The 27,261-nt window shown below is 39.1% G+C and overlaps 6 protein-coding genes across 13 annotated transcripts; 4 read left to right on the forward strand and 2 right to left on the reverse strand.

The window, feature by feature from the left end:
* Positions 1-316: 316 nt before the first annotated feature.
* LOC135672665 (low-temperature-induced 65 kDa protein-like) lies at positions 317-2,049 on the forward strand. Its single transcript, XM_065181164.1, has 5 exons — positions 317-647; positions 719-931; positions 987-1,082; positions 1,161-1,664; positions 1,747-2,049. Exons 1-5 carry the CDS (start codon positions 575-577, stop codon positions 1,806-1,808), a joined length of 948 nt encoding a protein of 315 aa, XP_065037236.1. The 5' UTR covers positions 317-574; the 3' UTR covers positions 1,809-2,049.
* Positions 2,050-3,049: 1,000 nt separating this feature from the next.
* On the reverse strand, positions 3,050-10,776 carry LOC135671802 (AT-hook motif nuclear-localized protein 9-like). Its single transcript, XM_065180020.1, has 7 exons — positions 10,616-10,776; positions 9,955-10,373; positions 7,871-7,938; positions 5,575-5,640; positions 5,401-5,499; positions 3,657-3,818; positions 3,050-3,444 (listed from the first exon to the last, which is right to left on the reverse strand). Exons 2-7 carry the CDS (start codon positions 10,346-10,348, stop codon positions 3,220-3,222), a joined length of 1,014 nt encoding a protein of 337 aa, XP_065036092.1. The 5' UTR covers positions 10,349-10,373; positions 10,616-10,776; the 3' UTR covers positions 3,050-3,219.
* A 736-nt stretch (positions 10,777-11,512) lies between these two features.
* Positions 11,513-12,638, forward strand: LOC103982375 (uncharacterized). Its single transcript, XM_009399296.3, has one exon. It carries the CDS (start codon positions 11,750-11,752, stop codon positions 12,476-12,478), a length of 729 nt encoding a protein of 242 aa, XP_009397571.2. The 5' UTR covers positions 11,513-11,749; the 3' UTR covers positions 12,479-12,638.
* Positions 12,639-13,749: 1,111 nt separating this feature from the next.
* LOC135672240 (uncharacterized protein At1g08160-like) lies at positions 13,750-14,388 on the forward strand. The gene has a single exon (XM_065180698.1). The coding sequence runs from the start codon at positions 13,750-13,752 to the stop codon at positions 14,386-14,388; it is 639 nt and encodes a 212-aa protein (XP_065036770.1).
* A 530-nt stretch (positions 14,389-14,918) lies between these two features.
* On the forward strand, positions 14,919-20,417 carry LOC135671803 (vacuolar protein sorting-associated protein 24 homolog 1-like). 5 transcript variants are annotated; one of them, XR_010512852.1, is made up of 9 exons: positions 14,919-15,193; positions 15,264-15,342; positions 16,254-16,356; positions 17,810-17,931; positions 19,026-19,217; positions 19,294-19,359; positions 19,698-19,790; positions 19,895-19,976; positions 20,100-20,417. XR_010512852.1 is itself a non-coding variant. In XM_065180021.1 (7 exons), the coding sequence occupies exons 1-7, from the start codon at positions 15,084-15,086 to the stop codon at positions 19,713-19,715; spliced, it is 690 nt and encodes a 229-aa protein (XP_065036093.1). In that variant the 5' UTR covers positions 14,919-15,083; the 3' UTR covers positions 19,716-20,417. The 5 variants fall into 5 exon arrangements, 2 of the variants coding, with proteins under 2 accessions (XP_065036093.1, XP_065036094.1); XR_010512850.1 differs by having other exon boundaries at positions 19,698-19,976; XR_010512851.1 differs by having other exon boundaries at positions 19,895-20,417.
* LOC135581293 (deSI-like protein At4g17486) lies at positions 20,250-22,780 on the reverse strand. Of its 4 annotated transcripts, none has more exons than XM_065180025.1 (5): positions 22,384-22,780; positions 21,305-21,481; positions 21,194-21,235; positions 21,018-21,098; positions 20,250-20,502 (listed from the first exon to the last, which is right to left on the reverse strand). In XM_065180025.1, exons 1-5 carry the CDS (start codon positions 22,544-22,546, stop codon positions 20,363-20,365), a joined length of 603 nt encoding a protein of 200 aa, XP_065036097.1. In that variant the 5' UTR covers positions 22,547-22,780; the 3' UTR covers positions 20,250-20,362. The 4 variants fall into 4 exon arrangements, with proteins under 4 accessions (XP_065036097.1, XP_065036096.1, XP_065036095.1 ...); XM_065180024.1 differs by having other exon boundaries at positions 20,250-20,505; positions 22,384-22,779; XM_065180023.1 differs by having other exon boundaries at positions 21,194-21,481; positions 22,384-22,778.
* Between the last annotated feature and the right edge of the window lie 4,481 nt (positions 22,781-27,261).

A 27,261-nucleotide genomic window follows, 5' to 3' on the forward strand; every position in this document is an offset into this window, starting at 1 on the left:
TTATATTGCATTTCGTGGCTTACTCGAAGCCTTTTTCACTGTCTGTTTTCATGTTTAAGCTCCTCTTGAGTTGAACTGAGCATTTCTATTGAGTCTTCTATGGAAGGCATAATACCCCTTCGATATTTAAGTTAATAACTATTTAAATATTATAATAAATATTTAATATTTAAATAAAAATTATAAGGAGAGAAATTCTTAATTATGATAGCGTATTGTATTATGGTCAGAAAGGATATTTATCCATAGTAATTTTAATTTTCAGAAAATGATAATTCGATCGAAGTGGGAGAAATAAATATTAAATTTACATTTCAATTTATTTTACTATCAATGCTTATCCATTCGGTCGAATTATTCCAACAAATGAATCTATGACAGTTCGAGCCGGTACGAAACCTCCGACACGCGCCACGTCTTCGGAGCTATGCCAACTACGCCACTCTTCCTCCACGTGTCCCCTTAGGTGGCATAAGAACACGAGCAACTCTATCCTCACCCCCATGCTTTGCTCCTCCATTTATACCTCTCTGCCTCGATTCCAATCTCTTTCATCGGAATCTCTTTCCTCGCAATGAACGTTGAGGTGGCACCTGTGCACGGGCATGCGCGCGAACTGGAGCCGGAACGACGTGGTCTGCATGCAGGTACGGTCGATGTCCATGGCGTTCGATAGTGATCTGGTGCTGTTTCTCCTGTTTAATCAGACTGCACGCAGCCATGGAAGGCGAAGAGGAGCACCACGGGAAGAAGCCGGTGTTTGAGAAGGTAAAGGAAAAGGTGAAGAAGATCAAGGACACCATCAGCAAAAAGAAGCATGGCCATGGCGACGACAACCATGACGACCACCGCGACGTGAGCGAAGAAGAGGAAGGCTACGAAGAGGATGACGAGGAAAGACTCGACCACCCTGCGGTCCACGGCGCCACTGGTACGCCTTCTGTCTCACCTGCTCACGACTCGTAGTTGACGAACAGGAATCGCAGGCCATGCCGGTGGCGAGAAGGCGGCTCTGAAAGACTACGTCAGGAGCTTGGAAGAGGATCCTGCTGCTCCGATGTCGGACACTTCCGCCCAAAGAGGTAAAAGCATGCAGTAAGAGACTGAACTTAGCTGGATCATTCTCGTTCCTCGAGTTACAGGCAGCTGTTGTGCGGCAGGTGGGGAGGACATAGGGACGTCGCCCGTGATCCAGGCCTTCGAGGCCATGACCGTGACCGACCAGCCGCCGGTGAAGAACGAAGTATGTGGAGTCCACAATATATCGGAAGAAGAGAAGCCGCCGAGCGGCACCGATAACATCACAACAACTGCGAAGGCCCCATGCGACGCGGTGGCTGAGGCGGGGGCGTGTGTGATTGAGAAGGTGCAGCAGGGGGACAGCGCAACAGAGGGTGGCAGTGTCCGTGTTGGCTCCGGAGTCCGAGTGAAGCTGGCGGAGAAGCTGAAACCTGGAGAGGAGGACAAGGCACTGTGCGAGGTGATATCGGATGCGATACGGAAGAGGATAGAGGGGGCAGAGGAGGCGGCGGCGGCGGTGACGGATTCCAACGCGAAGAGTGGAAAGTTGGGTATGATGGGGCGGCTCAGAGGTGCCGTCACATCTTGGGTTGGCGGACGACGGGAGTCTCATGCCTCGCCGTCGATCGAGCACCAGAGAAAAGGTAAGTACACAATAAAGATGGAAATCACGAGATGCATACCAACCTTCAGGTCTTATTACTGCTATTCCTGTTGGTGTAACAGAGACGGAAGTTGATCGACCGCAGGAGGAGATCCATGAGCAGGAGTTGGAGGAGACGGAGTAGAGGCTGTCGGCGTGCTAATGTTTCATACTTTCTCATTTACTACGATGGGGCGTGGGAGGTGTTCGTCGCGCTCTCTCTCTCTCTGTTTGTGGTAATACGTGTGGCTTGTGTTTTTTGCGTCGTCGTTCTGCTCTGTTGCTGCACCGGTTGCAGACTTCGTTGTGTAATAGTAGGCCAAATTGGGCACATAACATGAGAAGCAAACCAGATGGGTCATTACAGAGTCGAAAATTCTTGAGAAAACGAGAAATTTTAAAATTAAAAATGTATATTAAACATGAAAATTTAGAATCTTTAAGATATCGGAATTTTTATTTTTTTATCTTATCTTTTTGTAATTGATTGTGTAATATTTTGTATTTATAATGACGTAAATTGAGGACTTTGATTTTATTTATTTGTAGAGGTAAAATGAGGATTTTTTTTTATTTGGGGTAAATATTTTCAAGATAAAATTTTATGTGATTACAAAAAGAAATTTAAATCTATGTTATTTATTTGTCTTGATCAATTGTAAAAATTATCAGAGTTTTGAATGTTTTTATATGAAAAATTAGTTTGATGAATATTTTTTTTTGAAAATTTGGTGTTTAATAAAAAATATTATATATTTTTTTTATAAATATGAAGTTATTGAAATTAAAAAATTTAAATTAATATGATTTATGATGATATATATTAGGGGGATCTCATCGAGTTATTTTTTATTTTATTTTTGTTAATTGTGATCTCGGTAGGGTTTGGTGTATGAAGTTATTTTAAATTAAGTTATTTTTTTATTATTATTTTATCTTCTTTTTTTTGTTCTTAGATTTTTTTTTCCTCTTCTATTATTCATCTCTCTCCTCTAATTCTTTCTCTGTATTATTTTCACCCTCGAGTCTATCCCGACTTAGACTCCTCTTTATCTATCTCTTACGGACTAAAAAAACTTAATAAAATATGATTCAAAACTTGAAAAATAAAAAGGATCCTAACAAATTATCAAAATTATTTTTTTGAAACAAAAAAAGTTATTTTTTTATTAATTAATTGACATCGAGACGATCCTTTTCGTCAATCAATTTTTTTTAATCGATCATCTTATCTTAGGTTATAATTAAATCTCTTAATTATTTTTTTCTTAAAATTTTTTTTACTCTCCTATTATTTCTCTCTCTCTCCTCTCCTTGTTTCTCTGTATTATTTCGAGGTGATAATAGAGGAGAATAAAGAAAAACACTTCTTAACTTATAATCCCGTTAAGCATCTGAATTTTTAATTTTTTTTTCATTATTGAAAAATAAACTCAAGGTACTCGACTCTTCAACTATTGTACGAACTCAAGGGCTCACTGGAACCGTGCTAGTTACGTAAGGTCTGAGACTTGCTAAAAAGGACCAACACAATCTACGCGTTATCAACTATGGTGCTACCCATGGGTTAAGTCGATGTTAAGATGAGCACCCGTGTCCAGTTGCCTCGAACTTGACCATCCTCTTACTTGAGATGGGGAAAGGTTTTGAGTCGGAAGCGACGATGGCATCCTCTGCTGACCATCCTCGTTCCAATGTTCGGATTCAGCACCCGATTCATGTCTGGCTATGCCTTTGTTCTTTGCGTTCGATCCCGGGTGAACAAAACTCCCCACAACCACCTAGACAAGAATGACTAGAAGAATATTATTAACACGTTGGAGCAAGAGGCAAATGCAGAAACAAAGTTCGTACGAGGAAATCAAGTTTTCCTTCCTGTCCCTTTGAGAAACAAATCAGACGAAGGTCTGAAGATAAGCATCGATCTAAAAAATAATATCATCACGACTGCATGTCGTAAGGACAATGCGTCTATAAGGAACGAAGTGGTCACCTGTACAGGATTCGAAGCTAATAGCGGTCCAGCAACGCTGCCGCCGATTACCCGGCCATCGAGACCAAACAGAGAGATGTTAAGCCACCCACTTCGACCTTGTGATCCACCGGTATCAGAGACCATGTATGAGCCCGATAAACAAAGTATTTCATAGTGACCCTGTATAAGTTGAAGAAGATGAACAGCGTTTGGTTTAGAAACTTCTCAGACCAATATGACAGACACATAAACTTGATGAGCACAAGGCAACACATAAAGAAAATATATATATACACAGCAAATTGCATTCGTATTATTAAAGCAGTCAGGAGAAAGAACTCTTAATTGGATGACACACCACGGCTGCAAAAATTACTACTTTCAAATTTTAATCCATCTTAACTATACTCTTTTGGCTATCAAAATCTAAATTCCTTACATCTCAATTATAAAGATACTGTGTACAAGTAAACCACTCTTGTAACCAATTCCTGAGGTTGGACTATAGACAAAATATCACCTTATTAACTAGAGATCAGAGGAAAGGATAAACAATTTTTTCCATTGTTGAGGTGTGGACAGATCCCAAATTAATGTATGGACATAATTGACCCAAATTTAAGGATCCAGTTCAATGATGCATTCACCTGTTCCCAACTAATCTCTCATGAGTCCCGTTACTCATTAGACATATTAAGTCAATCCTTGATCAGAAGTGAAAATGATACTAGGTGATTCCAATGAGTTCTTGGCAACTTTTCATCGATGCTATCAAATTCTAATGCATCCAACTGATCTAAGCTGAGCCAACTAAACCTAATGATGGAAATCCATTCTGATATTTCACAACTTACCTGGGCAAAATTTTGCTTCTACCTGTCCTTTTCAATGGAAAGCATCATTGCAAATTATTTTCCTTTCATGAACTTCATTCCTACTAAATACTTTTTTAGAGGTCATCATATTACCAGAATATAACAAAAGAAGTTTGAGGCATAATAACAATGATCAAACAAAACAAAAACACTCTTCTAATTGTGAATTCCCTGAGGACCTATGACACTTATGTCATTTCTTCTTTGATTTTATTTAACACATTTATCCATCAAGCATTTCACTCAGTTTTATCTTTCCAATACCAGAATACAATTCATCTAGCAATCTGGATGACAATTTATTACAAGAGGGCTCCAAACCATGTGTCTGCCAAACAAGCATCTAAAATATTTTCTATCAATGTAACTACTAACCTCCTAAATAAATCACGCTTAACTTGCTCAACATCCACATTTTCCATAGCCTGCATTTTTTTTCCTTCATTTGTGAGTCAGTTCTCCATATCTAGGATTTATTTCCCAGACCATAACATCTCACTCTAAAAGGCATGCAGTCAAAGACTTACCAGCTTCCATAACCTGAGAGCCAATTTTAGCCTTAGATCAACATAAGTATAGGAATCATCAATCTATCGAACTGTATTGTATACGTTAATCTTTCTCACTTACCCGTAAAATGAACTTATCCTTAAGGTTATTGCTGGTTTATAGTCTTGCCTAAAACAGAAAAAAAATAAAGTTCCCACTATTGCTCATCCATGATTGATAACCAATGCACACTCGAGCCACAGTAACTTTTCTGTAACATAAAATGAGAAAACAGAAATGCAACATTATCAATGCCCAGATGATCTGATATTAAAGGAAAATTTAATCATGGAGCAGCCAGTATGCTGACTAAAGAATCAAAATAAAAATTTTATAACCTTGTAAGTGATAGCGTCCCCGGAAGTTGCATAATGACAAAGGGTCGCAGTGGAAACTACACCACTAGCTGAAAGGATACAAATAGCCCTTGGTCCCTGCTGTGAAAATGACATAATCTTTGTTGCAATATCCTGCCAAACAGTGAAGAGTATACAAATCACTAAGGCATGTACCTCCTGCTCAAAACCCTCTTTGGTAGGAATCCAGCCAAGACTAGCTTCAGAGGATGATGATATAAGCTAGACCCATGCCATTATTACATGAGGAAGAAAAAACAGTTGCAAAATGGATCATATTTCTTGTACAAGCATAGCAGAGTTACAAAAACGTTTGTTATGGATGAAAGAAAGACTACATCAGGATGGGAATAGTGGTATTGCATCGCAGTAAGCTTCTGTAAATGCAAAATGTTGTATGTATGATCAAAGGCACATAATACATGATGCTACTGAAACCAGCAGCTGCAGTATGGCTATTTACTCATTTGCCTGAGATAACCATGATGATGATGATCAATATTGCCACATTCTGAATCACAACATTTGATGTCCATGTGAACTAGAGCAATTCAATTTATTCCTTTTGACTTCGACTGTGAAGATATTATTCACTGTTCTCCTGATAATAAATTAGGACCTTACAGCTTGTCATTGTTCTTTCTTTAGAACATAAAAAATAGAATGCATAACATAAATATCGACCCGTATAGACCCGGTATACGCGGTATATCAATCCGATAGGGGACCGATACGCAAACCACCCTCTACCGGGCGGTACCATAACCTGACCATGTATCGAGTGATACAAGGTCTATACCGAGCGGTAACAGTCGAAATTCAACCATTGCCGACCTGTACTGATTGGTAACAATCGGATTTCGACCGTTACCGATCAAGGGTTGAGATCACCCTATTTCAAACGGTCAAATTGACCATTTGAACCATATAAACCCTTTCCTCCCATCTTTCAACTCATATCACTCTCAATCTCCTCAACTCTCTAAAACTTATTCTCACTCACATTTCTCTCATTTTCATATTTTCACTTTCCTAAAGACCTAAACACAACAAAGTTACGATTTGTGGATTAGATCAAATTTGAAAGGATTAAGAGGAAGATTCCCTAAGGTTAGAACGTGATGGAAAGAGCCAGACAACATCGAGTCAGACTGCTCGAGGAACTAGAGACGCCCAAGTTGAAAATAAAGTTTTGGGTGACCCGACCATCACATTCGTCCGTCCAACGTACAAAGGCAAAGGCAAAGGGGAAGGCAGTAGCATCAGTTGTAACGTTGGAAAGAATCGAGTCGGGTGATGAAACACTTTCTCAATCGCATTCAACAACCCGCTCAGTCCACAAACATGGAAACGACGTGGACAACAATACCTCACAATTTGAGGGTATTGCATGGACTAAGGAGCAGTATTTTACATACTACCACCTATTCAAATCATAGAACTCGACGAATTAATGGTTAAATTTATATACAAAAGGGGAAGGGGAAGGAGAAGGCAATGGATGCTTTTGAACAGATACAACAGAACCTACATGACGTAGACATAGTGCAAATCTCATCGTATTCACAGTCGTCGTATCATTGAGAATCTTATAGCCAAAAATAGTGCGATGATAGTTGGTTATACTTCTCCGAGCAACAGTACGATGATCGATCTTATGATATAAAACAATAGATCAATGGTGAAAGTAGAAGTTCTGACATTCTCCATGCTTCACACTAATACATGCTTTACCTCAAAAGCCGCCTCAAGTACATGTGATTCACGATGATTAGACTACGACCATCGCTACAATGATGCAGCAATAGCATATAGTGTATCAGTATACTATGTCGTGGGATAAATTTCAGGATTAGGTCCGATAAACATATCCAATTGATATACAGATATATAGGATCGAGGATCTTGAACCACCGCCCATTGAATCCTATCATTCTTTTTGGTAGTAGAACCAAGTATATTCATTATTGATTACTTGATTCATTTGAATCTTAAAGTTTAAGTTGTTTAAAAAAAATCTAACAATTCAAATCATTTCTTTGTAGATAATTCAATATTAACGAAAGGACGATCCGAAATGTATCACAAAGCTACTTCTCAAAGTCCTAAAAAAATATGTGTCACTATTCTTTCCAAATTTATATTATTTTCGCTAAAATTATACTAAATTTATATTTATTTTCAACTTAAAAATCCTAATCTATTAAAAAAAATTAAGCTATTTTTTATTTTTTTGGGCGTATATGTACCATATCGACCATTGGTTGGTACACCGATACGAACCATTAAGGTGAACCTTAATAGAAACAATAAAAAAGGTACAACAATCAACTATCTTCAATCTACAAAGAGAACAATTAGGTATCTCACAAAAATGTAAAGAAACTAGCAAGTTATTTCAAACTAGTAGTTACAAAGCACTAAAAGAAGAAATAGAGGATGCAAATCATACCTCTCCTATGGCAATTGTTATCACATGTGGAATAAGATCTGATCCAGCTGAACCAGAAAACCATTCCCCTTTGCAAAAAAGTAATCAAATTGGAAATCAGACTTGGACATAACAGTCAAAATCATTCATTATTCAAATAAGTAAATAAAAATCATGAGTACCATAGAAATTAATCATAAACAAAGCATAAAAGAAATTAGCTATATGAATTCAAAAGAACAGGTAAGAATATTTTTCATGTACAAGCCAATTATATTCCATTTCATGGACAAAAAAGGTAGACACAACTCGAATCGTGGGACAATATAAATGCACAAGCTCTATATGGTGTTGTCACCGGTTTGATATAAAATCACAGAGTTTTACAAGGAACCAAAGGAACCAAGCTAAGAAAATAAATTTCTTCCCTGATCAATGATTTGGTACAGTGTGATTTACCAAAAGTTCATATCTGCACCTCACTCAATGCAAGGTTTCTCCATTGACCATGGAAAGCCCATCATCGAGGTGAGGAAGCCATAGCACCAAACAATCTAAAAAAAACAATGTATTTCAACTTTGTCCAAGAATGGCCTATAAGTTATGAATTTTGCACGATCAGGATCTTGAAAATCAATTCTTAAGCATGTCTACAGGTTCCCACACAAACTTCATCAGTCCTGACAGAAGACAGGACATTCCTAGCACTTGGACCACAATACATCCGAAGTTTGTGATCTTTTGAGGCTTAGCTAATAAACATTATGTTGGAGGTAATGGTAATAAGTAATAACAATACAAGGGTGCCAAATCCCACTATTGACAGTAAACCAGCATAAAGAACTAAAAAGATGCTAATACAGCAGACATGTCACTGGGAAGCAACTTCCAACAGGAAAGTGAAAAAACATGAACTGGGCCTCCAACTTTTAAATGCTTGCTCGAATATCAACGCGTAAAATAACATATATCTAAAATGGTATGTGGGTGAAAGCCAACAACCGTAGTTCACATTTGTTAATGCAAAGTATGAACACAATTCCTTGATAGATCATTTAGGATATTATTATTTGTAACCCCTTTTTACTATTTACAATACATTTTAAATTTTTTTTATATTTCTAAACTATATTTGTGCAAACGGATGTAAATACCCTCTTCTGCTCCTTCTTCCTCCTCCTCCTCCTCCACCTCCTCTTCTTCTTCCCCACCTCTTATTCTTCCTTCTCCTCCTCCTCATTCTCCTCCCCTTCTTCCTCTCCATGGATAACAGCGTCGAGAGGGCCACGAGTGGGGCTAGACAGTGTCAAGCGGCGACGGCGATGGCAGCGAGCAGCGTCAGTAGTGACAGCATCAACGTCAACGGCAAGGATGAAATAAGGGGTTGTAGAGAAGAAAAAAAGATAAAATCAGTAATACTAGATTGTAAATAGTAAATTAATATATATATATATATATATATATATATATATTTTAAAGGATTGTCAATAGTAAGGGGGTCATGAATAGTTAAAAGGGACGTGTGAATAGTGAATAAGCTTCACAATTTAAGAATATATTCTGAAACCAAAAACCCATAGCAGAGGCAGTTCTCTGTTGAATGTCAAGAATCATAAAAGGCAGGTAGTACCTCAATGAAAAGCTAAAGTTACATAGTAAAAGTTGATTCATCAGCATTACATTTAAAATAATATAATGATTAAAAAAACAAACACTGGCATCAGAAACTAATCCCGTCTTTTTCAAGGAACCATTTTAAAATTTAATGGAAAATATTGTACTATATATACCAAAAATTGGCAACAAATAACCTACAAGGTACCTATATTTCACCATGTGGCTCATATAGAGTGCCATACAAATTGCACAAATTCCAGAAAAGACAATTAAACAACAACAGTATCCAGAACAAAGAATTGTTTAATAAAATCTGCATTATATTCCTATTGTCTTGCTAACTCACTTTTGTCTCTGCATCACCATTCTTCTATGGTGTTGGCATCAAAATAATAAGACTAATGATTTAATTGAGGTCATGATATCAATTCTTTCATCGGTAAAGAATAGTTTTTCCCCGTTGTCAAAGGTGTAACGTTTTAACTCACCATGTGAAGCCAGCTTCTGTTTCCTCCCGGTTCCCGGCGGACGCCCTCTGCGTCGCTTAGGAGTAGCAACATCTGGGCCGCCAGACATCAGAGCAGGACCGGTAGAAGATGTAGGCGAGAAAGCCAATGCCACCGCCCCGGCCGCATCCGGACCGTACTTTCTCGGCCTCCCCCTCCTTCTTTTCACCAGCTCCCCCCGGCTCACTCCACCACCATGAGATGACAGGACTCCCGACAGTGGTTCCACTTGAAACTCAGACGATCTGATGCCGGAGGAAGGCCCGGCCAAATTCAACCGGTTGTCAGGTGGTGCAGCCACTTGCGACCCGAGTTGCGCACCGGCGTCTTGGTCGGCGATTTCCCGACGCATGAAGTATGCGGCCGGATCCGCCATCACCACAACCCTCCTCCTATAAACCCTAGAAACAGCAAATCCGTCAGGATCCAAAATTTTGTTTAGAAGAAAGACTAGAATCCGAGAACAAAGTTCCTACACATTTGTCCATAATGGCCTAATTCGCTACTAAAGAACAACATGAATTCTCATCCTTCTTTCGAACGTAACCAAGAACAGGACAACGGAACAGGAAACCTATGCGCCAAAAGAGATGCAACTATTGAAGCCAAGAACAGGTTGGGAAGAAAAATATAGAAAACACACCTTTCAGCCCTTTCCCTCGCCTCCTCTATCTGTAGAACGAAGAGACGGCCCCCTTGTTTCTTCGCTCCTTCACTCTCTCCGAGGACAAGAACGAAGAAGAGAGAGGCAATGGGCAGGCGAAACAGAAGAAGGGAGACGGCACACGGAGTCGAAACAGTGTTAGAAACAATATTATCAAGGAAAATAAATCATGATAAGGTTATTATGATTGTTTTGATATTTCAATAATATATTATTATATTTTAAAATTATAAAATTTATATATTATAATTATTATGAAATTATTGATATAAATATTTTATTGATTGAAAAATTATATAATTATCATATTTTATAATCTGTTATATATATATATATATATATATATATATATATTTATGTTAATCATTTTTTCCCCAAAGAACGAAAGCATTTGTTCTCTCTTTAACGAAGATTATTTAATGTATACCACAACGATATATTGACGATAGATCGAATGATAACAAATATTAGTTTTTTTATATTATATATTTTTCATGAAACAAATTTGAGATAAATATATTCATCAATCAATCTATAGCATATATATAAAGTATATATCTTTGATATCATTAAAAGAAATTGTTATTGAGGCTAAGCTACCCTTTTCATCACTAATTGAGATTCCGTTAGTAGTTGATGTTGAATTATGGACTCTTGGAATAAAAAGACGGAGATTAAAAACACGTGAAGATGACAAGAAATGAGGCTCTCCTACTGAGAGCAAAGCGCCAATAAAATGAAAAAAGAAATACTTGATATTTTGTAGGAAAATGGTTCGACTATATTGATGCATAACTATTTAAAACGAGTTTAATTATATCCGCATATTTGGCGGCTACAGTCCACGAAACGTGCTTGGTCGAGGATATACCACGCAGTCCTGTGGATTCCACAACGCAAGTCCCCACGATTCCACGACGCAGCCGGCAGACCTAATTCTCCGTCACCACATCTTCCTCCATCTGCTCGCCGTTTCATTCCGATCACCTAAGAGAGCTTCCTTTTCCCTTTCTTCCTACGATTTACCCTATCACCGATCCACTTTCTGTGCGAACCTTACCATCAAAATCCGATTTTTCGATCAGCAAGGAGGTATCCGACAGAGGGCGCACGATGTCCGGCGGCGGCGACATCCGCCTCCCGAAGGAGGACAACGACCACCTCACCCGCCCTCCGCCCCACTCCCCCCGCCGCCGCCGGTTCCTCTCCTTCCGCCACGTCAACGCGCTGGCCGTCGTCGCCGTCCTCGCCGCCAGCGGCATGGTCCCAGCCACCGACCTCACTTTCGTCCTCTTCTCCTTCGTCTACCTCCTCCTCCTCTCAGCCACCGCCTTCCCGCCTCTCGGCCCTCCGGGCGCGGCTGCCGACCCGCCCGTCTTCGGCGCCCGCAACCGCCTTCTCGCCGCCTACGTCTCCGTCGGCGCCGTCGTCGGCCTCCTCCTTCCCGTGGCCTACATCCTGGACGGCGTCCTCGCGGGGGACAAGGAGGGCATCAGGGCTGCCGCCCCGCACGTGTTCCTCCTCGCCGCCCAGGTCTTCCTCGAGGGCGTCACCTTCTCGGGCCGCTTCTCGCTGCCGATGCGCGCCTTCGTGCCCATCTTCTACAACACCAAGCGGCTATTCACCATCGTCGATTGGCTGGCGAGCGAGGTCGGGAAGGCGGAGGGCAAGCACGGGGCAGGGCGGCGGCTCCTCGCGGGGCGCGCGCTCGCAGTGGCCAACTTGGCCTTTTGGGCCTTCAATCTCTTTGGGTTTCTGCTTCCGGTTTACCTTCCCAGGGCCCTCAAGGGATACTACGGTGGGAATGGTAGCAACAATAACAACACTAAGGTCAAGGATTAGACAAAAGATACTGATAAATATGACTAAGCATTCTTAATGGATGCTATTAATATGAACTTGAGTTGTTTTTGTTTACTCAGGCAAGCAACTGCATTTAATCTTTTCCCCTTTATGCTGTCTTTCTAAAGTTTGTAATAAATGAATGGTTAGAATTGTATTACTTGTTCTTGTCTCTCTTTATATATATATATATATATATATATATATATATATACTTCTAATTTCATCTTAATTTAAAAAAAATTATAGAATATTTTTTTAAATAATCACTTTTTGCTCTCCACCCTATCCTTGGTGGTCATTTTTTGCTCTCCAGCCTATTGATTGCCCTCTCTTCACTATACTGGTCACCTTCCTCACCTGCAGTTAATAACGAGAAAAGGGTGTAAGAAAACTATGAGATAATGAAGGGATATAAGGAGACTATATGGTTCCTTTATAGTCAACAACGAAGGTGTGGTCGTAGGTCCTTGTACAATAGACGATGAACCATCGTGTGAGATTTATAAGTGGAGAGGGCAACCAAGAATATAGGCGATGGTAGCCCTCCCTTGTACAAGGGTTGTTAGTGACAACAACGGGATTGACGGAGAGTCAAAAAAATTTAATTTTTAAATTTATTAGGATTAAATTATTTTTTTTCACATGATCAAACGTATTCTATAAAAAATTTTCAAACTTGAGATGCTATCGGAAACATTTTTAAACTTATATATTTTTTCTGAAATTTTACTCTATATATAATTGATTTATTAAACTATGTATATAATTAGATAGAGTTATATTATTGTGTGTCCCATCAATCCAACTCATGAAAGAATGTCTTGGGACGCAAGAGAAGAGGACAAGAAGGAATCGTTAGAGACTTGGGACAAATAATCAGGCAAAGGTTGAGCTACTGATAGTGAGAGAAATGTTAATGTGATATTTGCAATGAAATTGTCTTATCATTTCCCCTATTGTATCTCCATCATCAAATATCCAAATTAACATGGACAAATAGCAAGAAAATGTATCATAAGATCAGCACATCACATATTTTGATCAAGAGAAATGAGGTGCAGTATGCACTTCTCTACCACTGCTAACACAGTCTTGTTCTTGGAGTGTGCATCAAGGATTTTAAGGACAACCATTCAAAGCCAAAGCAAACAAGCGAGCCGCTATCATCACCCATTTATGAAGCTTTTAAATCAATGCCGTTCTCAGACAGCTTGTGATCACCACTCACGCAGCCCTCCACCCTGACCCCCGACAACGCCCTCACCACCATGACCCCCGACAACGCGGCGGCGGCGCTCACCACGGCGGCCCCCTCCAGCCAGCCGGCCACCCCACCCTCGCGGCAAGGAAACATGCGGTGCATCGCCATCACCGCCGTAGGCCTCATCGTGCTCGTCGGCCTCGTCGTCCTCGTCTTCTGGCTCGCCCTCCGCCCCATGCCGCTCGAGTACACCATCGACGACGCCCACATCCGCGGCTTCAACATCACGGCCCACGCGCTCAACGGCGTCTTCGACCTCAGGCTCCGGTCCTACAACCGCAACACCAGGTTCTCGGTGTACTACGACGCCATGGAGGTTACGGTGTGGTACGGCGAGCAGACGGTGGCCATCTCCAAGGTCGCCCCGTTCTATCAGCCCCGTCATTACGTGCAGACGATCACCGTGAGCGCAACGGCACAGTCGACGCCGCTGCTACGCCCGGTGGAGAAGAACCTGAGGCACAACGAGTCGGCCGGGGTGGTGGAGCTGGAGGTGAGGGCGAGGGCGAGGATTAGGTTTGCGGTGGGGGTGGTGAAGAAGCACTATAAGCTGAAGTCCTACTGCGCGCCGGTGGTCATGCATTGCTCTCCGTCGTCGCACTTCGACAGGGTTTACTGTACGAGTGCCACTCTTATGAGCGTTTGACCTGCATGAGACTTTTAGCTGTGTCTATATTTGCGTGTATTGTGATAGTTTACTTGTTACTCGAAGCTAATTTTCTTATTGTAATCATTTTCGTTTAATCAATCACGGATATTGCAGTTTTTGTTCTTTATTTTTGCTATTCAAACACTAATCAATCAATTTCATAAAATCACTAAATCTGGAAGAATAACATTTAAGTTGGAGAAAACCACGGGAGATTCAATGATGTGGGTCCCTTTGATTGCCACAGTGTCGGGAGAGGCGACGTGTCGGTGACAGACAGGTAGACAAATTAGTTATAGAAAAATCGAGTTTAGTAGTTGACTTGTCATAGATGACGTGGCAACCGGGGTTCAGGCGAGAATGTTTCTGATGGGCTACTAGAGAAATACTGATTCAACCTGCTTCGTGATTGGTGGATTTCATCGGATTCACCCAAAATAGGCAGGTAAACAAGGGGTAGTTTTACGGTTTAATTATTTGGATATCATAGAAAGGTTTTCTTTTCCCCCTTTTTTTTCTCCTTTTTTTTATTGCCTTTTCTTGCGCCTAGAGAACCAATCGGGAGGCTGACAAAGAAGACCTAGAAACGGAACAGAAGCGATTCGATCTCAGCCTGAATCGATCGCTCTTCTCCGGAGTTGGGAGTGAGAAAAGATCAACGAGAGGAGGAGGAGGAGCGGCAGGGGAAGGAGATGGAGACGGTGAAGAATCTGCTGCGGCCGAAGCCCAATCCCCAACAGCAGCTCCGCGAATGGCAGCGCCGGCTCCGCCAAGAGTGCCGCAACATCGAGCGCCAGATCCGAGGAACGTACATCCCCCTTGTTCTCTTGATCAATTAGTTTCGATTTAATAAAAGAGTTGATTGGTCTTGCAGATGTGCAGAGGGAGGAGAAGAACGTGCAGAAGGCGATCAAGGATGCCGCGAAAAGGAACGACATGGCTTCGGCAAAGGTCGGATCAACTCCGATCTCTTCCTCCTCCTCCTCTCTCCTGATGCAGTTTCTTGGATTCGTTTGATGAATTGGTTACTAACTTATAGTGAGAGTTTTTAGAAGCTATGATCGTTGTTTCGATCGTTCGATCTAACTATGCTGATCATATTTATTATCTCCTCTCGAGAAATATGTCATATATCTCTTTGCATACTCGTTCTCAGTTTTGAATGCGTCAGTTCTGCGGAGATTTCCGCATTATTGGTGGGAAGAATATGGACAAATTGAACTTTTTCATAATTTCTTGAGAAAGTAATTGATTGGGAACTTGAATGTGGCTAATTTTTGTCTTTTATTTTATACAATTCTGTCATTATAGACTTGCCAAGAAATAGTTAGTTGTTGTGTGCAATATATACTGTGTTCATCAGGGACTTACTAATTCTGTTGTGCTTTGGTTGTAATTATCATAAGTTATTTTGTCATGATTAGCAGGCGACTCAAATATTTTATCTATGTTTTCCTAACATAGTATGCTCTGATACAATCAATTAAAGGGTCAGCCATCGGATATTAGTTAAGAATATGCTAAGAGAACAAACTAGGAGTTTCTCATAAATACCAGGTTGTGATATAGACTAAAGATCCAAGTTTCTTATAATAAGACCACTATCTGCAAAGAAGACTTGCATACTAAGATAGTTCAATAATATATATGAATATATATATGTACATATATGTATATATGTATATATATGTACATATATACATATATACATACATATATATATACATACATATATATATACATATATATATATATACATATATATATATATATATACATATATATATACATACACATATATATAATTTTTTTGGAAGCTGAGTTATTTTGACACTTTTGATTACCATTTCCTTGTGATGCAGTCTCTTGCTAAAGAAATTGTGAGATCAAGGCGAGCTGTGAACCGTCTTTATGAAAATAAGGCACAATTGAATTCGGTCTCCATGCACCTTGGTGAACTTGTTGGTATGGACTACAGAGAACAGTAACCTCTTGATGTATTTTTGGATGAGAAATTTCATTTGAAATGCATAAGCAATATACTAATATTAAACATGGCTTGCTTTGTAGCTTCCTTCCTAACCACAAAATAGATATGGTTCTTATGTTCAATGACATTTCTTATGTGAAACATGTATAGGGACTTCTGATCACAGTGAAGTCCGATGGATAAGAGTTCGATCACGAAACTTTGTTTGATACCCTACAGCCAGAGAAAGAGAATCATTCCATCAGATCATCAGAACTAAGGCTGGGAAAAAACTTGTCCTATTACTTGCCTGTTTCCACTTTAGAATTTAATATGAGTTAATGATATGGCACAATACTGTGGGGCCTAGCTTCTGTATTAACCACAAATTACAGTAGTTCTGTCTGGATTTGTGCAGCTTTTTTCTATTACAGCGGTGAAATATAAATGTTTGTGTTCATGTCATATTGTTAATTCTCATAGCACCCTTCTAGCATTTGTAAAAGTTTCCTATATTCTTTGAAGACATGTTGAACTTTGGCCCCGCAAATGATATATAAATTCATGAATTAAATGCTTTATTGACATATAATGTAAATGTAGTTGAACTTATTATTGCCATTTTCGATCTCTTTGGCTTAATCTAATTTAAATTTTTTGTTGCATAAATTGATTTTTACATGCTTCTTTTGGGAAGATATTTTCATCCATTATGATTATCTTCACGTATTCAAGTTTACTGTATAAAATCTAGAGGCCTACAAGACCTTCAGTAACCAGTTTGAGGTATGTAGGTTATTATACTATATCAGATAAAGAATTTGCATACAGCTCCCACTCATACAGTCAACTAGATGAGATTGGACCATTGATGATTGTTTATTGCATCCAAAGGCACTTTTCCTGTCTTATTGTCATTTGGTGAAAGCATCCATTTAGCAGTTTTAACATATTATGAACAGAAAGTAAGTATAATAAACATACAAAGATAACTTCTAGGAGTGTGATAATGATCTAGTATGATAAGTTTTTCTCTCCCTGGATAATTCAATTGCCAGGAAATGACATTTTTCCATTCTTTATTTTTATAATAAAATGATAGGAAAAGAATCTAAATAGAAATCTTAGGGAATAATATTCTTTATTTAAGAATATTCTCACGTGATGTTGCTTATCTAATAAAATCAACTTGAGGAAATATTATTGCACCGTGCAATAATATGGTAAATAGAAGGGAACAAGTTTACTACTTGTAGGTTGATTGGCACTAGAGTAGACATATAAAAATGCATTAGCATGCATTGCCTTCTTGTATGGGATTCTAATGGACTTTTCTAGAGCATTTGTTTGTTAGGCACCTAGATGATGTACTTGTTTTTCTAGATACGAAGATTGTAAGAAATTGTTCCACATCAAAATGAAATTGTCTGTTGTTGGTTCTATTTTCAGCAACGGCTAGGACAGTCGGCCATCTATCGAAGAGTGCTGAGGTTATGAAACTTGTTAATAATCTTATGAAAGCTCCTGAGGTGGCTGCTACAATGCAAGAATTTAGCAAAGAAATGACTAAGGTATTCATTTTGATGATGTTCTTGTTCCTTTCCTAACTAAAGTAAGAAATGCAATAGTCCAAATTAAATAGCGCGCATGATATAGTGTAAAGGTTTGGATATTTTGTACTTGAAATATGCTTGATGAGTTGCTCTTTATTATTACTAACTGTTATGTAGTTGAGTTTGCGGCATTGAATATTCATTGTATATTGATTACTGCTTGTCACTAGAGAGCTTTTATCTTTACATTGTTATTTCATTTCTGATTAGTTTATTTTTTGCATTTGTCGAAGGATCTTGTCAGCACCTGCATTGAACATAGTTCACTTTGTTGCTTTCTTACTGCATCATCAATATATTTCTGGTAATCTTTGATATATTGGATTTTGTGCTCTTATTTTTTTTTACTTTTTTGTTTAAATTTAACATATCCATTTGTGTAGAATAATATAGAAAGTCTCATTGAGATGGAACCTGAGCAATCATGATTACTTGCCATTATGAGAAATGTTACTTCATTACATTTGAGGAGAAATCGTTACAGTGATCACAATTATAATGAAACTAAATTTGATACTTTCTAGTTTTCCATCTAATGAAGCTTTCTCATGTTTGGTTCTGGAGAGATGATTTCTGCCTTTACATATCCTAAAATTATGCTTGGTAGTGCACCGGAAAATTTTTTCCCCTTCTCCAAGAAGTATCTATTAGACTAATGGTAATGTTGTATGTAGCGCAATGAAACGTGGAACTGTATCAGTACCGAAATAAACCACATTAGGGTTGGTCGCATTCCTTGATATCAGGGCACTTGGTTGGCAGATGATCGTAGAGATTTCTGATGTCATGCAACTCTGTTTTATATCTTAAAGCCATATCATTTACCTTAGTACAATTGTAAAGATAATTATGCTGACCGCACCAGATATGCTTCTTAATAAGTTTCATATGTTGGCTTTACAACTAATATACGAATTGCATGGCATCAATAAGTTGCTGATGATTTTTACCTGTTCATGTGTGGCCTAACATTCTGCTCTCTAGTAGTAATTGGTGCACTGCAGATGTTGTCTATCTGCTTCATTCTCATTCTACATGTTTTTTGTGTTTAGGCTGGGGTGATGGAGGAAATGGTGAATGATGCTGTTGATACAGCTTTGGACTCCGAGGACATAGAGGAGGAAATAGAAGAGGAAGTGGACAAAGTGCTTGCTGCAATAGCAGGTGAAACCGTGTCACAGCTACCAGATGCTGTTAGGAAGGAGAAGATGAAGCAACCTTCAGTGAGCACAGCTGTTGAAGAGGTATGTATGCATGGACCAAGCAGTTTCTTAGTGACATTCACAAGAGCTGAAACTATTGTGCCGCCAATATTTTCAGCGTGAAGCAGTTGCCGAGGGTGCAGAGGATGAAGACCTAGATGAGATAAGGGAACGACTTGCTAGGGTGAGGTCATAGTTGGCTCGATCTGCTTGCTTAATACGAAAGAACCAATTATTAATCATCATAGTATGTCTGAGGCATTAAGATGTGATAAATGTAGTAACATATGCACCATGAATATGATGTCACACATCCCATAAGTAGTGCTTCTCTCGTGGGATTCACTTTGATTCTCTACTAATTCTTGATAGCCAAATTTGTATGGCGAACATGGAGTTCATCCATAACCAGTGTTTATTCACCATCCATTAAGAATATGTGACGTTGTTAAGGGACATAGATGAAGAATATTTACTACTTCGTTTGCAGTTAACTAATAATATTTTCTGCTACTTGTAAAGTATCAATCTGGTGCGTAATTTTGGCTGCATGAAGCAATGGATATGTTAAGGAATTAAAGCTTAAGCTGCTTTCCTCATCTACAGATTTCCCAGGTAAATTATTCGATGATCATTTACTATAAGTCAATAGCGTAAATATAGTGTTTCTCATGATGATGTTCCTATTGTTCTTTGACACAAATGGCACTGCTACCAAGCGAGACAATATCTCCTTAGAGAGAAACGTTCGCAATCCATTATGATCAGAACCTGGAGCCAGCGATGCAGTTTGTAAACCAGGCAAGTAGTAGATGATGCGTTATTATCACTGTTATATTAAGATGCATATTAATTAAGCTATTTGATGTCTTTGCTTCGCGTTTAATGGTTAAATGTATACATACTGTAATTTGCATCTTTTAGATCAAGGTAGTAATAAACAGACGCAGTAGGAAAATTGGCATTCAGAGACTTAGAAGGGCCAGCTCTATGCATGCAGAAAGCTGCAGGAAACCAGACCAGGCTCCAAGCTTCATATATTGGAACACAACGCACTTCCCATAATACAGTATGTGAAAACTCTGCAACATTAGCCACCAAGAAGATTAATAGTAAAAGGATATTGTACAGTAACTTTCGTGGTTACATTAGAAACAGTGACAAAGATAAGAAAGCACACAAATAAGTCAGATGTCATCTCTACCAATCCTTAATGGCACATCATTTGAATGCACAAAATCACCGTTTGGTTTCTTTAGAAGGTGGTGATCTGCATCTTCTTCATCGCTTTCGTCTATCAATGATGAAGCATATGAATCTGAACCATCTTCTGAAACAAAATATGTAAATAAAGAAATTCGATAGTTACTTATGTGACACTGAAAAAGACACATATAACAAACACTTAATAGAACTCTACCGAAGATTAAGGTGGTATTAGGGAGCATAGAAAGGGAAACTTGGGTAGCTGATCCATGCATACTTCTATGATGCACCAAGTGAAATTAACAAATTCAAGTGGTAAAGAGACATAAGAGGAAGACAGAACAAGAAGACAAGCAAAGATGACCTTGACTTAAAACAATGGCTGACCCTAGGATTCAGAACAATGCAGTTGATACTCAATTGAGCTAAATGATGAAATCAGAACTATGTAGAATACCCTGAATTGACTTATTATTCTATATTTCTAGGATTCAGCTATTTTTTGGATGTTTTTCTTGTATATCGATTATCGATATTGCCATAGTACTCTATTGGACAAAGATTTTGGTAGTTCTAGCAATGGTTGCAGTAGCAGGAAAACCAAACTACAAAACAGGCAAAGGTATAAAAACTCACCAGAATAAGCTGGATTAGCAGGTACTTGTCCAACTGCTGTAACCTGAATATTCTCTGGGAGAATACAGTTGCAGAATGACCCTGAAATTTCCCAATCATCCATCACACAAGTTAGTACTATTTTTTTATAAAAGAAATTCTAAGAAGAGAGAACATGTTTCAAGATAGATAATAACCTAATCTGGCAAGTCTATTTACCCATCCTGGAATAGGCTTGCCTGTCAAACGCATGCAAACTTCATCAGTGAAATGATTGCAGTTCTTGATGATCAAGTGGTAGGTGTCACCATGATATTTTCCAGCAAGGTCTTCGATAAATACACGAAATTCTGAACGAGACATATCGGTGGTACCCAACCACACAGACCGTCTGAAGATAAAACCAGGACAGCTTTTCGGTTCCACCTCAAATACTCCACTAGACGAGTAATCGTGTGCTCCGAATCCATACTCCATGCCATGAACTATAAGCAAAAGACAAAATCATATTTGTGACAAAGCATAGAACCTGAAGGCTATCTAAACAGATGACAGGATACAAACAACAAGCTTATGAGATCAATGTAAAGCAGGAAATATGGGTGAACAAAGTTGTTTATTGTGGAAGTTTCACCAATACAAAAAAAAAAAAAAGAGTCAAAACTACAACAGCTAACCTTCCACTTCCTCTATCCTCCGCAATCACAAGTTAACAGGATGAAGACTGGTAGGTCAGAAAATAAACAGCCAGAATTGTCTCCCTTCAAAGTCAAGTCTAAAACAAGATAACACTATAGAATCAATAAGGTCGCTTTCTAAAATGACACGTTGAGAGAATGAACAACCGCAGCACTAAAGTAGACTCACTAAGATTCACAATTACCTACTCAACACAGTTAAAGATGAGGTTGAGAACTAAAAGATTCATGGCACTGACTGCAAGATTTTCTTAGTGACAGTTTATGTTTGCTAATTCCTTAGATAATAGATACGCCTTAAATTTACACTGCGTCACAAGCGCTCTTGTTAGGCGTGCAAAGCAATGTGCTACCTGAATCGAACTAATACAAAGCTTACGCAGTGACCGAAGAATCTTACAGCAAACCACAGACCAATTAGGAAATTGTTTATAGTGAATAATACTGCGTCCTTTCAACATTCATCAGGCAGATCTGTTTGCTACAAAATCTTCAGCTATTCAGCAAGCTTTATCACCACGAAATGCTTCCAGCAAACACACAGATCCAGAAAGATGGAATTTTTGAGGATCGAGAGCGGAAATTTCCAAACTAAGCATCACTAAGTACAACAAACCAGTAATCGTATGAGAGGAAATATTACATAAAGAAACTCTCAGATCCTAAATTTCCGACCAGGCATGGCATACCTTCGATCCCGGAATGGAAGACGCCGATCCCGAACCAGTACAGGTAGTTATTCACCGGCGTCAAGTCATAAACATTCAGGTAGAGGTGCGTCCTGGCGCTCCCATCTCCGTTCCTACCGCTCAGCCCCTTCACGGACGAACATCTCGACAGAATCGAGCGCATGTTAGTCCGACTCGGCCGGGGGCGCAACGAAAGCGGACCAACCCTAGAATCCCCAATCCCGCATCGAATCCTCCACCTCCCACCCTCGATTCGACGTCGCGTTCAAGAATCCGACGAGGAATCCGTCAGAGAAAGAACCGGGGTCGGCGAGATTTAGGGTTATCCTTTTCCCTTATCGCGAAGAGGAGCACGTCGGCATCGACCCAAGGGAGAGGGGAAGAGGGTCCAGCTTCTCTCGCTTTAAGCTTCCGATTAATGGAATGGATCTTTGCATCCAACCCCCTATAACCTTTCATACATACAAATAGCTCCTCACATTTTCTTATTTATAATTATACCCCAAGACTACCTCAAATTATATTAGGATTTTTCAATATATAAATAGCCTAATTTTCTCCAAATGGTAGCTATTATATATATATATATATATATATATATATATATATATATATATATCATTGAGTGCTAGATAATATTTTTATCTCTCATCATAATAATTTTTCTCTTTTATTTTCTTTCATTTTATTGGAAATAAATCGATGAGAAATTGAATATGATCAAGCATAGAGTTTAGGCTAAAGAAAATGTATTATGAAATGAGATCAAAACCTAGAGTTAGTAATATTACGTGGAATTAATGTAAATTTTCAAGGTTAATTACAAGTTATTTAAAATGATATATGATATATGTACTTTAGAGGGAGATATATGTAAATACGTAAATCAACAATTTTAGAGGGACATATATGTAATTTTGTGTTTATAAAAGAGAGGGGTGAAGAGAATGAGTTTCGTGAGGCTGCCGTGTCACGGTCGAGACAGGAAACAGTCTTTATCCGATTCCACTGACAACAACTGTGATGACGTAATGGGCGCTACATTTATGCGAAGGCAAACTCTGTCCCTGTCTCGGACTTCACAGGTGAACTCCGCCCCGAGGGGTTGTGTTGTCGGCAACCTCACGATTCAATGCTTGTCGCGTCGTGACTGGGTTTGTACGGGAGTTTGATGTTGGACGGTTAAGTGGATTTGACCAAAGAGCCGTATAAATGATCGATTTGAGAGAACGATGAAATGATGGATGAATAAACGATGTTATGATTCAAATAGACAGGAAAACTCGTTTATTTGATGAGTTAAATTATCGGTTTCATATGCTTAATCTTAAATTAATAATAATAATAATAATAGACTTATATGATGTTATTAATTGATTTAGGGCGGTTGTAATTGCTTTTATTTCCCTCGCCAGAGACGTACGAGGGAACATGTAGTTGCTGCAAATTCTATCAGACACACTTGGTGGTGATAACATGGGCAAGATTCCAAATGTTCTCATGTATGGTGATGTTACTCCTTGCAACTTTATTTATTATTTTTATACCCAGTAAGTGTGGTTGATCTTGGAAACTTCGATGTGATAGTGTATGTGACAGCTACATATAATTCCTCGTGTAAAAGGCCTTTTGTTTGAAGGTCTTACATAAGCGTTTGTAGATGAGGAATATTCTCGTATCAGCTATAGGTCATCAGTCAACAGTCACCGTGGAGTCGATATAAAACACAACACAACATTTGTCCAACACACAAAGAAACTGACCTGGTAAGCGATGCCCTTCCGCTCGATTTCACACCGCACGAGATTGTACGAATTGACGTCGGGCCATGGGAACTCGGACCGATTGACCCGCACCGCAAGGTGTTTACGGATTGATCGTCCTCGTGATCACGTTGCATGAGATACTAATGGTCATTATCAATCATCGTAATTTCGATCGTTATCGTAGGTATAAATACTTATTCCCTATCTCAAGAGGAGGAGAGATCTATTGGAACATACCTCCACTCACTAACTTAAAACCATTGGATGAGTCGAGTTGGAATCCTCCTCCAACATTGATTTATTGTGCAGAATCTCGATATAGAGCCAATGTAAGACGGCTCCACTTTGGGATGCTCTTGAAGGCTTGATTAGCGCATCGGAGCTAACCTCCCCAGCCTGACCTCGCTCCCCCATCCGTCAACTCCTCGAGGAATCGTTGGATGACTCTACAATTTTGGGACTAGACCAAGATGTACCGACTCCCAGGCCATGACATAAAGGTGCATAATATTTTTTGTGTTAGAAGAATGGTCGAATATCGTAAGAGTGTCTACCGGTTAATTCACTTAACGAGTGCTCTAGCGATGAGGTTCCTCTACATACACACAATACCTTCGACTAAGGAGGACAAATGCTCACTCTCCCACAAGTAGACGGGTCCACCTTAGCCCAGACCCTATAGCACTATTGACACCTATTTAATAACCCTAAGTTCTCCCCTCCAGAGCCAACACATGATTGTTGGTGGTCCGTGCTGAGGCTTTCCTAAACCACACCCACCAAGTGCAGGCACTTGCCTAGATGATGAAAACCATCACTCCTCTCTTGCCTCAACTGACTCAATAAATGACGCATATTTTGCAACCACGACTAGCGGCCCAGTTATCGCTTGTACCCACACCCCTTAGGCTTACCCTGACCGAATCACCCTCGATACACCAAGACCACCCCTAGTTAGTCGAGGGGCAACTTGGAGACTCACGCTCCATGACAGCGCTCCCCCACTCCATTACACCACCTCAGCCTTTCACGAGTTGGACACTCATATCGACATATTCAATAAACGACTTGCTCAAGGCATAATTACGATTGGTGAACCAATGCCTGGACAAGGTATGATGGGAGTTTCATTAGTCAAAGGGGGAAGCTGGCAACCATAACTTGAGCAGCTCCCCTTTCGCCTAAGATATTCATGAGAAGCCCCTCTCGACCAATTTCTTGCTAATTATATGTACCTTGCAAGCTAATCACATGAGTGATGAAATGTATGACACGCTGCACAATCTTTATTATTATTATATATTATTATTTTATATTATATGATAAATATATGTTATGGTATTCTTGGATCTGTATAATGAGAATTAGATCATGATGAGATTATGATAGTGAGACCAAATCACATACAAACATAGATCACTAAATGTTTCCGATCATAGGTTACTCGAGAAGAATATCGAGATAGTCGAACAGACCAATGTGTTATATACCTATCTATATGATGGAGACAACTGGTCCCATAGCTGCTTATGTTGGGACACTATGGATATAGTGTCGATGCTCATTGAAGAATGAGTTCACTTATAAAATATTGGATGGTTAATGATACCTCATTGTTAGATAGCGATTCCGTGGTCTCAATTATATAATTGGTCTTTAGGCTTGAGACACCAAGGATATCTTATTTAAGTACTCCATTTTTTGATACAAGACGTATAGGTTTAGAAGTTTCAAATATAGCATAACCGGTAATCGGGAGTAGTAGCCAACCTTACAAAGGCAATTGAGTATCAATAGAAGATTATTCACTCTTAGTATCATGAGAGGAATATCTTGTATGTTCTCACTATGACAAACCTCTGGCCAGAGTCAATCAAATCATGATGAATTCAATAAGCATGAGATTCAGATTGAAAGAGTTCTCTAAGAGAATCTAATCAGAGTGATACTCAGATAGATATCGTATAAGTCTGACAGTACCATGCTTGGTATATGATTTTTGAGATATTATATGAATGATGGACTATAGATACATGATAATTGAAGACAAACATGTCCAATGAATTATATCCCTATATATCGTTTGAGGACTATAGCATAGTAGCTTAGTATATTCATAGTCGATGAGTTAAGTGAATTATTATGAGGATAATAATTTACTTAGTTAGAAAGAGTTATAAGTCAAGAGGAGTTTTGACAGGTGTAACTCATGGATGACGCAATGAATAGATGATTGGATATATGATATTTAATAATTTATTATTTTATTGGATCCATTGGGTGAAACCTAATAAGAGCTTAGAGTGGATAATTGGATAGATATCCACATTCTATCCAAATATCTACTCTAATGTCCAACATGTAAAAATAATTGGATGAAAATTTAATATCTAATAGGACAAGATCCATTAAGATTAAGTTGAGATGACTCTATATAAATAGGATAGTGACCAAAGGATCATAAGATGGACTCCTTTGGTCGTTAACCTTCTATCTTTTCTTTCTTTTTCTTGGTTTGCCATCAACCTCTATCGGAGGCATGAGGATAATAAGAAGGGTCAACACCTTCTAGTTTTGCTGCTGTGTGGTGAAGGTCAGGTTACCCAAAAGCTCCATGTGAAATGTGAAGGAGGTGAAGGTATCCGATAATTTACGACCGGTGGTCAGCCATATCGACATAAGTTATTATGAAAAAGTGAGAAAAAAAATTCGACAGTGTGAACTTACAATCAAAACACAAAGAAAAAAAACACTTTGTGATAAACTTGAGATGCAGTTTGTGGTTCATTTTGATTCTTATATTGATGCCCAGCTTTAATGTCCCAGGTAAGCTTTTGACTACTGTGGTATGACTTCTGTCGCATTCTGTTTATTTATGTTCTATTTTGATCTCCTCAACGTATGATGGGCTAATCAAATGTGTCCTTAGACTCTGTGTGGATTGAGAAACCCAGAAATGCAAATCGTTGTTTTATACATCATCGAGTCACATATATGTGGATCGAACTCCATTACCTGTTGAGCCTCCGAAATAATGGGTGCACTCGATCCAATAGCTTATCGGATCCAATCCGACCCGAGCCGGTCCGTCATCCCAAAACGTGGCTGCTCG

Source organism: Musa acuminata, chromosome BXJ1-4 (genome assembly GCF_036884655.1).
Source record: "Musa acuminata AAA Group cultivar baxijiao chromosome BXJ1-4, Cavendish_Baxijiao_AAA, whole genome shotgun sequence".
NCBI lineage: Eukaryota > Viridiplantae > Streptophyta > Magnoliopsida > Zingiberales > Musaceae > Musa > Musa acuminata.

What these genes read in the sequence shown, in the direction of transcription:
- LOC135672665 (XM_065181164.1), top strand. Translation starts at nt 575, where the DNA reads ATGAACGTTGAGGTGGCACCTGTGCACGGGCATGCGCGCGAACTGGAG. An exon ending in ACGACGTGGTCTGCATGCAG is followed by an intron (nt 648 to 718) that starts GTACGGTCGATG and finishes GACTGCACGCAG; the next exon opens with CCATGGAAGGCGAAGAGGAG. An exon ending in GGACACTTCCGCCCAAAGAG is followed by an intron (nt 1,083 to 1,160) that starts GTAAAAGCATGC and finishes GTTGTGCGGCAG; the next exon opens with GTGGGGAGGACATAGGGACG.
- LOC135671802 (XM_065180020.1), bottom strand. Translation starts at nt 10,348, where the DNA reads ATGGCGGATCCGGCCGCATACTTCATGCGTCGGGAAATCGCCGACCAA. An exon ending in ACAGAAGCTGGCTTCACATG is followed by an intron (nt 7,939 to 9,954) that starts GTGAGTTAAAAC and finishes TTTTTTGCAAAG; the next exon opens with GGGAATGGTTTTCTGGTTCA. An exon ending in TAACAATTGCCATAGGAGAG is followed by an intron (nt 5,641 to 7,870) that starts GTATGATTTGCA and finishes GCATGGGTCTAG; the next exon opens with CTTATATCATCATCCTCTGA.
- LOC103982375 (XM_009399296.3), top strand. Translation starts at nt 11,750, where the DNA reads ATGTCCGGCGGCGGCGACATCCGCCTCCCGAAGGAGGACAACGACCAC.
- LOC135672240 (XM_065180698.1), top strand. Translation starts at nt 13,750, where the DNA reads ATGACCCCCGACAACGCGGCGGCGGCGCTCACCACGGCGGCCCCCTCC.
- LOC135671803 (XM_065180021.1), top strand. Translation starts at nt 15,084, where the DNA reads ATGGAGACGGTGAAGAATCTGCTGCGGCCGAAGCCCAATCCCCAACAG. An exon ending in AACATCGAGCGCCAGATCCG is followed by an intron (nt 15,194 to 15,263) that starts AGGAACGTACAT and finishes GATTGGTCTTGC; the next exon opens with AGATGTGCAGAGGGAGGAGA. An exon ending in TGAGCACAGCTGTTGAAGAG is followed by an intron (nt 19,218 to 19,293) that starts GTATGTATGCAT and finishes CAATATTTTCAG; the next exon opens with CGTGAAGCAGTTGCCGAGGG.
- LOC135581293 (XM_009399290.3), bottom strand. Translation starts at nt 22,546, where the DNA reads ATGCGCTCGATTCTGTCGAGATGTTCGTCCGTGAAGGGGCTGAGCGGT. An exon ending in CTTCCATTCCGGGATCGAAG is followed by an intron (nt 21,482 to 22,383) that starts GTATGCCATGCC and finishes TTTTGCTTATAG; the next exon opens with TTCATGGCATGGAGTATGGA. An exon ending in TGCTAATCCAGCTTATTCTG is followed by an intron (nt 20,506 to 21,017) that starts GTGAGTTTTTAT and finishes ATTTTGTTTCAG; the next exon opens with AAGATGGTTCAGATTCATAT.